The sequence below is a fragment of the Pelmatolapia mariae genome, linkage group LG3_W (genome assembly GCF_036321145.2).
Source record: "Pelmatolapia mariae isolate MD_Pm_ZW linkage group LG3_W, Pm_UMD_F_2, whole genome shotgun sequence".
In the NCBI taxonomy this organism is placed as follows: domain Eukaryota; kingdom Metazoa; phylum Chordata; class Actinopteri; order Cichliformes; family Cichlidae; genus Pelmatolapia; species Pelmatolapia mariae.
In genome coordinates this window covers 43126948-43139396 of record NC_086229.1, presented here as the reverse complement: position 1 = coordinate 43139396, position 12449 = coordinate 43126948, and the positions used below count along the sequence as shown (strand labels likewise).

The 12449-nt window shown below is 38.4% G+C and overlaps 1 protein-coding gene across 1 annotated transcript; it reads right to left on the bottom strand.

Moving 5' to 3' along the window:
- Window positions 1–7678: 7678 nt before the first annotated feature.
- Window positions 7679–10314, bottom strand: bmp15 (bone morphogenetic protein 15). The gene is made up of 2 exons (XM_063461422.2): window positions 9957–10314; window positions 7679–8682 (listed from the first exon to the last, which is right to left on the bottom strand). Exons 1-2 carry the CDS (start codon window positions 10312–10314, stop codon window positions 7679–7681), a joined length of 1362 nt encoding a protein of 453 aa, XP_063317492.1.
- Between the last annotated feature and the right edge of the window lie 2135 nt (window positions 10315–12449).

Sequence of the window (12449 nt, the reverse complement as noted above, 5' to 3'; positions counted from 1 at the left end):
CTGCTGACTGCAGTGACGCCCTGACATTTAATTTCACAACAAACAAATAACATCAACGTTTTAGTTCAAGAGCAACAAGCCCTAACTTAAAAGTTTGACTGAAGAGCATTTAGTTTAAGCCAAAAAAATTAGTCAGTGAAGTCAGAAACTACAACGAGTATAATTGTAACAAAAAAAAGAAGAAGCTTTATTTGTTCATAGTAAGCTGTTCTCTCAGACACTTTCTGTCCACTTCACATCTTTGACCTTAACCAATTGGAGGCAGATCTTCTATGAGCAAGTCAGTTCTGTTAAAATTTCCAGCTTCAGCAATAAAATAAACATATTTACAGCCAGGTTTTTAGACTTTGTAGCTAATTTAACCCTTGAAAATAACTGTATGGAGGCTATTATAAAAAAACCAACACCCCCCTTAGATTTGCCTCTACAGTTTATTAGCGCACCTTGATAAGCAGGTCCTTTATGATTAGCTGTAATTTGGTTCTCCGCCCTGTAGAAGTCTGATAGGAGGTGAAAGAGCTAACAAGTACAGACCGTTCTCTCATGTTGTTGCTGTGAGTGTGCGGTGTGTCACCAATTTTATGAACAATGTAAGAACACATGACACACAGTAAACACACAATATGACTACCTTGCTGACACACTTCATCCCCTACCACACTCACAAACACACACACAATAACTCATTAACTTTACCTCAAAGCCTTTTAGAGCTTTACAGGTTTATTTGTTCTCTGTATGTGTGCGCGCAGTGTTTATGGGAATCACGGTGGATGTCTTCGTTTGTGTGTTTCAAAAGTGTGCAACATCTGTCAGAGGAGGTTAAGATGAGAAGGACAAAACTGCACACACACACGAAATCCCCCAAAGTAGTTAACAGGGAGGCCCTGTAAAACTGAATATTTCCCGTCAGTGAGTCATAAAATATTTCCGTAACAGACCAACGCTGCAGGTCCTCGGGCAAAATAACAACTATAGACATGAGTGTAAATAAATTACACATGCCTTACATTTTACAATTCTCCCCGTATTTTATTTTATGTAACCATGATGGTTTGCATTAAATAACACTATATTCACAAATGAGATTCAAAATGTATAATATATGTACTGTTACTATGTACAAGATACATAGTAAAAGTGCATTAATGGAAAAAAAGCAGTACAGTGGGTTGGTGGGTGAACATGCGTGATCATGTGTGTTTGTGCAAGTAAATGATAATGAAATCAGTAAAGACTGACATTGTCATCAATAAATAAAGAAATAATAATAATAAAAATACAGGGCCCCATTCATTACATTTACTGAGCTAAACAAGTCAATAAATTATTTGCAAGAGGCGAGCGCATCTAGACATACACACTGGACAAGTAAAGGAAAAGGGGAGCAATTTTCATTCTACCAGGGTGGATTTGTTGGATTATATACAAGAATTGTGTGAGGAGAAAGGACAGTACAAAAAAGGGAGAAGAAGAAGAAAAGAAAAAGAAAAAACAAAACAAAGACAGTAAACATGATACGTAAACTGAACATATTAATTGTAATATAAATGAAGATCCTTGAGAATGAATAAAAGTTGTTTTCCAGTGGACTATGCTCTAGTACGTTTTTCCAGTGTCAGAATGATGGTGGTCTTCGTTTTCCAGTTCACAAGGATTGTCTTCTTGGCAACAGTTAATGCTGTGAGTAACTGTTTGGGATTTTGGACATGATTAATAATTGTTGTGGTGTCTCCTATCAGACAGAGATGTGGTGATAATGGGATGAGACAGCAGTCATGGTGGAAAGTGATCTTGTAACTTGTACCCAGAACTGCTGAACAGTAGTGCAGAGCCATAGAGTGTGGAAATATGTTTCTATCTTTCTAAAATATTTCAATATTCTTCTTCTTCTTCTTCTTCTTCTTCTTCTTCTTCTTCTTCTTCTTCTTATTATTATTATTATTATTATTATTATTATTATTATTATTATTATCTATATTTTATTAGTGAATTATTATTATTATTGTTGTTCTTGTATTTTTTGCATTTTAATATAATGTTTCTAAATCTTCTTAAATATTTGTAATTTTTGTTTGCTAATGTGTCACATAATGTTTTACAGTGGGTTTTTTTTTTAAATTCAATCCCACCAGCACTAATCTTTCTTTACACACACACAGGGTCTGTATGTGTGTGTGTGTGTGTGTGTGTGTGTGTGTGTGTATGTGTGTATTTTTAATAAATACACACAAATAAATAAATAATATATAAATAAGTTAAATTTGTGTGTGAATGTGTGTGTGAATGGGTGGATGACTGAATGTGTAAAGTGCTTTGGTGTCCTTAGGAACTAGTAAAGCGCTATACAAATACAGGCCATTTACCATTTACCATTATTCTATATTTTATTAGTGAATTTTGATTGACGGTTAGTGATGCAAAGACAGTGTGTACACGTGTCTAAATTACAACAATGCAACAATGAAGAAATCTGATCATTACTACTGCCTGAATATTTTGATTAAATTACATATAAATTTAATTGCATTTGGTGATTGAAGTATCACTGCTTACTGCTACAGATTAAATAATCTTCTGCCTTTTAAATGAAGAGTTTTAACCCACCAGTCGCACTTTTGTTTTGTTTTTTTTAAATTAAAAAAGATTTTTTTATATCTCTATTTTCTTATTTATGGCTTTAAAACACTCATGAGGGTGTAAATTAAATTATTTAAATGCTTAATTGATTTCTCTGTCTACAAATATTTTGTTTAATAAACAATGTATGAAAACATAGCTGACCTTAATTTTCTGTACATTCACCCACCCGTTAGAGGAATTCATAGTTATCAAGTTAGATGTGAGGAAGTGAATAATTTTACTGTCAATAATACTCATTACATACAATAACACGGTTATAATAACAAGGTTCAGAGATGCATTGTTTTCTTCTAAAACTCCTGGACGTGACACTAAGTTTAAAAAGATGGAAAATTCTGAATGTGACAAAGAGTCAGTGGCAGCTCCATGAAGATATTATTAATAAAGTGATACTGAACCTCCTTAGGGATTAATAAAGTATTCTGATTCTGAAAGAAGTAAAAATTTCAGCTGTTCAAAAAGAAACACGAGATGCATGAGAGTCCGTGTGTAATACACGGGGTAAAGGTGCAGCGCTCATGAGCCTAAAGGACTGCAGGAAGAGCTAAATCTACTTGATCTAAATGTATGTGCGTGTTTGGAAACTGTAAAGTGAAACTGCTGCACAGTTTAGGAAAGTTTATTTTATGTCTTATCTTCCAAGAAAGATTATAAGAAACAAAATAACAGGCATGAGAACAACATAAAATACAATAAAATGAGTTTTTTTCTAAAAGTGGTCATACATATATTATATTATATTATATTATATTATATTATATTATATTATATTATATTATATTATATATGACTTTTGTATGGAAATATGCCATGGAAATCTTATTAGATACATGTAATGGTCATAGTAATAATGATGATAATAATAATATTTTTACATTTGAATATGATTTCATTCTACAGTTATAAAAGCTTGTAGTCCATAAACCTAAATTTAAAAATAAAGTTTTAATCTTAACACTACCTGCCACCTCATCCTCTCTTGTGGATGAATTTGCCTCTAAAAAGCTCAAGAGTCACCTTATAAACTCCATATCTGTAAACGGAAAAGTCACAGGGGGAAACAGTGAATTTAAGAGGGGATAGATTTATTTTACTGCCAAAGCTCCAGTGACTTCAGTTAAAACTAAATTGAAACTTTTTACTGTTAATATTTTGAAAGCTATAAGACTGCTAAAAGATTTACTTATTACCAAAGAAGGCTCCTTTTAATTTGATTTAATAGCAAAAACACGGATCACAGCCAATGAAGGAGGCCTTTATTGACATTTTTCTCCTCTAATTCCCAGTTGTTCTGCTTTACAAAAGTAATATGAAACAATTATATATAACAATTTTCAATATACAGGGGCTGATGAGGCTGAACTCATTTCTGGGAAGAGGACTTCAAACGAGGTCATGTATTACCAGATCCAAGGCATTAAAAACTTCAACTTTAATAAAGATGTAGAAAAAAAAGGTTGATTATTTAACTTTTCATAAGGATTTTTTTTCTCATCACACTAAATGAACAAATGGTGCAAATTAAAACATAATAAAATATTTAAAACCGAGCATCATTATCCTGGGTATATTTTTATTCATTAAAGCAGGCTAATGGGCAGTAGCGGTTTTAGATACGGGAGACACGGGCGGTTGCCCGGGGCGGCATCGTGGTGGGGGGCGGCATCACGGGCATCGGCAAAAAAAACCCCAAACTTGCTCGTACTCATGCTGCCCCGACATCATGCCAGCGCATATTGGGAATGGCATAGGCACCGATCGGTTTTCTATCGCCCATTTGCTGGGAGTAAGGGGGCCCTCCGTTTGCGAGGCGCGCAAACGGAGGGCCCCGTTTGCGCGCGAAATAAAAACAAACCAACAAACACGAAAACAGCAGACATTATGATACAGACTTATAATTTGCACCAATGTTTTTTCGAAATTCTATACGTGAAAAGTGAGCGCGAGAGCCCTCGGTGCGCCTGCTCGCTGCTGAAGTCAAAGTAAACTTTATTGTCATCTCCGCTACAGTCCAGTATATAGAGAGACGAGACGACGAGGCTCCAGTTACAGCAGTGCAAGTAAACGAACAATAAATATAAGAAGAGTAAGAAAATAAATATACACTTTAGGACCAGGGGTAAAGGGATCAATAACAATTTAAAATGTATATTTTATATTTTGTTGCTTTAAAGTCTCACACAACCCGTTTTTAAAGCTTAAAAAAAAGAGAAAAGAAGAGGAGGAGTGTAGCGACTTCCACAGTCGCTAGAGGCTGAGCCTGCCTATTTGCCTGACGCGCTGTCAATTGTACACAATAATGCGAGAGGTGGAATTGCTTGCTTGTTTATTAAAGTGCTTGAAAAGTTTACAGAGCAATGTGATCGGCTTGCGATTCAAACTCTTAAAACATCACAGCTCTAATGCAACAAGGGGAAACTCGTTGTGCTGCGGTCAACAAAAACTACGGCTACCCAGCCCTCCTCTCTGTCAAAATCAAACCAGTGAAAGACAGACTGACAACGCCCTCTTAATGTCACCGCTAGCACCCACGTGACTCCCGTTACACATCACCATAGCAACCAAACAAATGAAAACCCAGTGATCATTCAAATTCAATACATTTAATTATGGCTCCTACAAGGAGAAACGAGCAAAAGATACAGGTAAGCAGATGTGTCATTGGATAATGGCAGGTCATGTATCCTAAAACATTAAGATCAGAATACTTTCTTAATCCCTAAGGAAATTATGTGGGTTACAGTTCCTCCAAGAAGAAATGGTAAAAATAGTAACAGTAACAGACTAAACTCCAAACAATATATACAATAATATAATATTAATTAGTCAGTGTCAATTGTTGATTTGTCCTGTTCTCATTGTATGACGAATTATGATGTCTGTTTGTTAGCCGTTTGCATACTATGCATACTCTCTCTCTCTTCATATGTGTGTGTGCGTGTGTGTGTGTGTGTGGGGGGGGGGGGGCGCCAGAGGGAGTGTTCGCCCAGGGCGCCAAACAGGCTAGGACCGCCCTGCTAATGGGCTACATGTGTTTTCCTCTTGATGTGATCTTCCGATTGTGACTCTTAGTAAAACTGAGTTTGAGCCCTTGTCCAGTGTGCTTGTTGTGAATGTGACCTCTGCTGATCTTTAAACCCACATTAAAGGTCATTTACATCCATGAGTGGATGCTTTCAGGCCAAGACATCAACTGGTCGTTGATGTGGAAATATATATAAAGTAAACTTTTGGGTGTTATTTGGACAACTATCATAAGGTCTAAATTTTGGTTTCACAATTTTTGTTGGCATTAATAGAGAGTTTATTAATTAAATTGTAGTCTTTGTAGTTCAGTCACAGACATTACAAGTAACAAAGAAAAATAAGTTGAATATAAATGATGTGACAATGAGCACTAAATGCCAACAATGAAGAAAATAGACCGCAAATGTCCTCAACTCTGTGTCATGAGGTGAACTGTATGTGTAGTACAGGGCATGCTGTGATTGGTTGACCTGCTTGGCTTCATGTAAATTTCAAAACCTTCCTCAGAGGAATTCCTTCGGAGTGAAGTCAAGGAAAACTTAACCTGGACGCCCCAAAGATCACTGCATGCAAAGCCAATAGAATTAAACCTGCTTACACCCCTGCTTATGTGCTGTGTTCATATTTATAGAGATACTTTTGTTAACTTTACTGTGGGCAATACAAGCCTAAAGAATCATGTCAGAATTTCTGCCCATTCCTGTAAACCTCATGCATTTGGGAGAAAAAAAAAAGAAAACAGCTCCATCTGTTGGACTCAGTGGGTTAATGCACTTCAACAGCTTAGGAACATCATTCAAATTTAGGACATGATTAAAATGTCAACATCAGCAGATAAAAGCACATTTTTAAAAAGTAGCAGCAGCAGTTTAAGGTTTTAAGCAGTTTTGTAAGGAAGCATTAATACTAACAGTTAGTGTTCGGCTCCAAAAGGTCTGTTTTTAGAGCTTTTGGAAAGAACAACACTAGGTTTTTATTTTTTTAAAGCTTCGAATGCTGAACTAACCTAATCATCTGCTAGCAGTATTTACTGTAAAGAACAAAATGATCAAATCCAGTTGTCTTTGCAGGTCTGTAGGTCTTTTGGAGCTTTTGAACTTTTTAAAAGTAAGTTCTTAAGTAACAACTTTGAAGAAATTGTTTTTTTTAAAAAACACCAAAACTAGCAATAAATAACACTTTACAAAATATGCATTTTACTTTATTATTCATTTTCACTTATATAAAATGACACTTTTCCATTACAACGCTTTGTTTTCTTTCACGCTCAACATCAAGAACGTAATGTCACAACGCCTCTACAGTTACATCCAACATGGTCAACCCTCTTGTCCATTAAAATTGTTTTTTTATTTACCTTTTTTTTTTTTTTTTTTTTTAAACAAGCATCTAATTTCCTGCTGAAGAATGCAGCCCGGCACAGTGCCGTCACATTACCCAGATTTTTTTTAATGCTGTGAAACAGATTTACACAAAGAACAACACACAGACAGACACACACAGGAAGAAAAAGTCCTGTGGATTAAGGAAGAATACTGAGATTTTAAATTTGTTCTGTTTAAATCTTATATGTAGACTGGTGTTTACCCAAAGTTAGTTTATGTATTTGTACATTTGTTATATTTTTGGGACGTTTGGGATAATAATCATTCAGGGTGACCTAACCTGCTTTTTAGTGATCCATAATTTCATCAGCAGTATATTCACCTACAAAGTGCTTTTAGCCACAGAGGGTTTACAGTACAGTTATTCCACACTGGAAAGTAAGGGCTTTCTTCTGTCTGCAGATCCCGCATTCACATTTAGCATCCACCTTGCTTCAACAGGGACCATGAAACCACACGGAAACCACAACAGCAGGTTCCTCCTTCCAGCATAAAGCTCGTTGTGGTTAGCTGCCAAGCTGAAGCTCAAAACAGTGTCCCATCAGAAATTCTATTTAAGTCTCTTTTTCCTCCCCCTCAGTGCAAAGCATATTCAAATCACTTAGACATGCTCCTCCAAGTCTTTAGCGACACGTGCAGGACTCTGCCACCATGTCGTCCAGCTCCCTGTACTCCACCTTCTTCTTGTGCACGACCAGCACGCTCATGGGCATGTACTTGTAGGGCACGCAGGACGGAGGAGGGACGTCCCCGACGCCCAGGTCATTGATGAGCGTCTGGATTATGGCATGGTTGGGGGAATGGTAGCCATAGTGGAGCACCCTCGGGCAGTCGCCCTGGCAGAACCGAGGGTTGTAGACGGGCGGGGCGATAAAGTAGTGGCCCCAGCCGAGTTCGTCGAAAGACAGGCGGAAAGAGTGGAGCTTGCATCGGTTTTTGGGTGTAATGGTTTTGTGTTTGTAGCTGGGAATATCAGAGACGATCAAGGATGAGGTGGGGGTGGAGAAGGATGAAGAGGAAGTGGGGGCATTCTTTAGTGCGTCAAGTGAAGGATCCTGAGGCTCTGAAGAATCTTTGGAGCGACGGCGGCGGTGAAGCGAAAGATGCCACTGCCCAATTTGCCTCATGATGCCTTCCCCTTCCGTGCCAAGCAGTTCTCCCATCCAGTCCTTCACCTCCCTCTCCTCCTCCAGGTACAGAAGAAGAGAGGGAACTTCGAGGTGAGGTTCACCGCTCCAGCGTGTCCTCCCTCGAGACAGAATCCTCCACCACCGCAGGAGGCCATTGCTCTCTTCAGCCAGCTCAGGTTCTGTGCACCAGTACTGGGCAGTGAGGGTCAAGTGCCTCCCCCGGCCTCGATCCTTCCCACGCAGGACGTGGCTGCTGATGTGTGCAGTGATGTCCGTCTCCGTCCACCGCTCGTGAGGCTCCAAGGTGACCAGACTCTCTGCACCCAGCGCAGTGATCTGAGCCCTGCAGCGGGGCGGCTGGATGGCCTGGGCGCTGCTCAAGTTTGTGGAGGAAGAAGAGGGCGGAGAAGAGCGAAGGTGAACAAAAGAAGCTCTCACCAGTTGCTCTGAGGGGAGAGTGTCGAGGTTGTACTGCACCGTGAAGGTGTAGCAGTGGTCTGAAGAAAAGGAGGAGGAGACAAAGTCAATAAATCAGCATCAATCATATCTATCCCTCACTGACTCCTTCAAGTCCTTTGAACAAAGCAGAGCCAACATTAATATATGTAAAAGCTGTTGTGCAGTACAAAATAATGTGGCGTTTAAGTTTGAGTTTCAGGTTCACGAGTTCTTAAACAGATTTTTACAAAATGTACTTAAATGCGTCCTGAAGATGTTCCAGCTGCTGAAACAACTTAAATATCACTTAAATATCTTTATAGTAAAAAATGTTTGTCAGAAAAATGTTTGCATGACACCCCCCCCCCACCCCCCAATCATTGAACCTAATTAACTCTACTTTATATAAAAACATGGATGTAGTGACAATTCTGTTCAGTCAAACTTCTTTTTTGCAGCCCGTGCTGGCCACTAGGAAGATTTCAGACTCTTCTCTAGCAGCTTCACTTTTCAGGCCCTACACTCACTGGTGACCTAACACCTATTTAACAATTTACACAAAAATCTAACCAATGTTTTCCTTTTAAATTTCTGGTTGGTATAAATCCATATTGTTGTTTAGCTGTCATAGGGTGAGAAGCAGGGTTCACCCTGGACTGATCACCAAGCTTTCATAGCCTAACACATAGACAACTGCTCATATTTAGATTCACCAGTTAACCTGACCTGTGTTTGGACTGTGGGAGAAAGCTGGAGTAAGAGGTGAGAACCTACACAGAAACATGGGACTCACAACAGATGCACTGCATGAAAAGTGGGCAGTCTTATTTACTTACTGCAGCATCTGTGGACAAACTACACTTTGTATGACGTTTGGCTGTTTTGTATTAATAGTATATTTTTTTATTAATATTTCCCAAACAAACCTCTTCAGTTATCTGAGTAAGTTATCTGACTAGTTTTAGTTCTACGTGGCAGCTGTCTGCCAAAGGTCGCTGGAAGGTCGCACGTGGTTACCACAATACTGAAAAATACATCAAAATGCTTTTTCAGTCACACAGAAACACGAACTCAACTTAAACGAATATCATGGGGAGGCTGGTGCTAAAATAAGCACATGAGTATTACACATCATCTAAGCTCCAATTGACCGCAGACAGAGGTAAAAATCTAATTAACTAAAGGGCAGTTTATTTGGCATGATTTCTTTTCTTTATTTAAATTTAGTCACTGTATGAAACTAATTCTCGGATTCTGTAAATCTGCGGCCACATAAAAAACTCTCCAGCAATTAGTTTGATACTTTTAACAAGATTAGTCAGCTATTCTTCACCTCCGGACGCGGGCAGGTAGTGCACCGATGACGCCGTGGGCCTCAGCAGGCGCACCGTGTTGGAGCCGAACTTCCGGTGCTGTTTGGGCCTGCCGTCCTGTTCGGCTGCGCTGTGGTACAAACTGAGCATGAACTGCAGGTTCTGGTCCGCTTTCTGCTCGTCGGTCAGCGGCCTGTGGTGGTGGCGGTGCGCTCCTCTGTCCTTCGCGCTTTGGTGACTCCGACGACTGCGCCTCAGCGTGGGCTGGTGAGAGGCCATGTTCTGCCCACCGCAAGTGGAACAGAGCAGGAAGACGAAGCAGGACAGGGCGCAGACACGAAGGAAGCCTAAGCTGCGTTTGGCACAGGTCGCCCTCATGTTGGATATAAAACCTCTGGCGCTAGCGAGCTCCACCAACGAGGCTAGAGTTGGCAAACATCGTCCGCGCGGCCTAAAGGCGTCATTTACAGGCTCACCTGCTCGCTCGCCATTTTAGACTTTACAAACAACTTCCTGAAATTGGCGGTGACCCCAATTAAACCTTCGGACGTGCGTGAAAGGAAGCCACGTGAGTGTGCGTAAAAATGATGTGACGAGATCCTTTTATGATTTTTATAGCACAATTTAAAAATATTCAGACTCAGAGTCAGATGTGTTAAAGGGCTTCAATCAGAATTTGATTTGGGACCCACAGCTACACCCACATATCTCTCTATCCACTTCAGCACCGGCAGTATTAACTTTATATTGATCATGTTTGATCGTTGGCATCGATGGCACTGTCAGGGCTGACCGGTGTGTTGGGAAGCAATTAAATAAACAAGCAAAAACAAAATGAAGTGTTTTAATTGCTTTTCAAATGAGCAACAGGAGAGAGCAATCATAAATAATTTAAGACGAATCTAAATATGATTTTCTTACATAAATCGCAAATGCAAAAACAGACATTATGCATTAAAAGGAATTTAAATAGGTAAACCCAGCACAATACAATACAAAATATTTAAGTAGACATGCTTGTTTTAGATTATTATGATGTAAAGTGTCGTAACGATATTGTTCAAGAGTATTTTTGTACTGTTACTACAACAATTTCCTTTGAAAATCACCGCTTCACTTGCAGCCTCCTCCTTTTACTCCTCATCCCGTTTTCATTTTTAATTCACAGAAATATGTTTGACTGTATTTATTTCAGAGGCATTGAGGCTGAAGGCCTGTGTCACTAGTTGCCAACTAGGATCTAGTTCCTTCAGCTTTTCAATCTTTTAAGCCAAGATGCGACAGAAAGTTTTTGTTTTTATTGTGGATGGGACATAAAGATAATTAGAAGTACAAAAGTAGTGCTTCTATATGTATACTGTGAAATGACCCGCTTAGCAAGATTGAACAAAGTGTCTAGAAGGTGCATGAAAATAAAAAATCCTCCTTAGTGGGTGAAAGAAGCAAATTACTATTACGTGAATTTAGATGTTTTCATTTTATAATGTAATCAAAAGCAAACCAGTAAAACCATTAGACTGTTTATGATCTGTTGTAATACACATCGCTATATTTGATATCCGTATTACTGCTCTAATCAGCAGTCATTTGTGTATGTGATTTTCTTTTCAATGTATTTTAAAATGACACATTTCAAGTTATTAAATTTTTTTTTATCAGTTTTTACAAGATGTGTGTGTAGGCGTGTCTATAATTTTACAACAGGTGATCCAAGAATATTTTTTTAGTTCTTTTCCAGATGTACAATTACAGTGCCCATTGTAAAAGTTCATGAAGCCATATTTCATTTACAATAGAACACAGAAGAAATATCAAATGTTTAAACTGGGAAAATGTATCTTTTAAGAAAAAAAGGGTAATTTTTGAATTTGATGGCAGAAACATGTTTCAAAAACTTAGGACGGGGTCATGTTTACCACATATTCAGCTGCTCAACACTCCTGGGTTTTCTTGAGGAAGCTCCAATTCCATAGGCACCAATGCATCCACATATTATTAGAGATGGAGGCTTTTGAATTGAGTGCTGATACCAAACTGGATGGTTCCTCTCCTCTTGTCTGGAGGATGTGACATCCATGTTTTCCTAAAGAATTTCACATTTTGATTTCTGGAAGTTCTCCCGTGCCCATGAAGTGATTTTCAGGCTAGAATCATGAGGGCCTGAAGATCACGGACATCTCATATTGACTTAGACTCTTACACACACAGATTTCTCAAAATTCTCTGAACTTTTTGATGCTATTATACATTGTATATCATGAAATTGTAGATCAAGTATTTATAATTTTGCATTGAGAAGCATTATTCTTTCAAATAGTTCAACTATTTGTAGATGCATTTTTTTGCAGACAAACCTCTCCATCTTTACTTCTGAGAAACTTTGAATCTCTATCATATTTTTAAAAAAACAAAAACCTAATCACGTTACTGACATTTTAACAATCAGTTTAATTAGCTGTAAATTTTCCTCCACCTTTTAAGTACCACTTTCTTTTCCAGCCTTCCAGCCATTC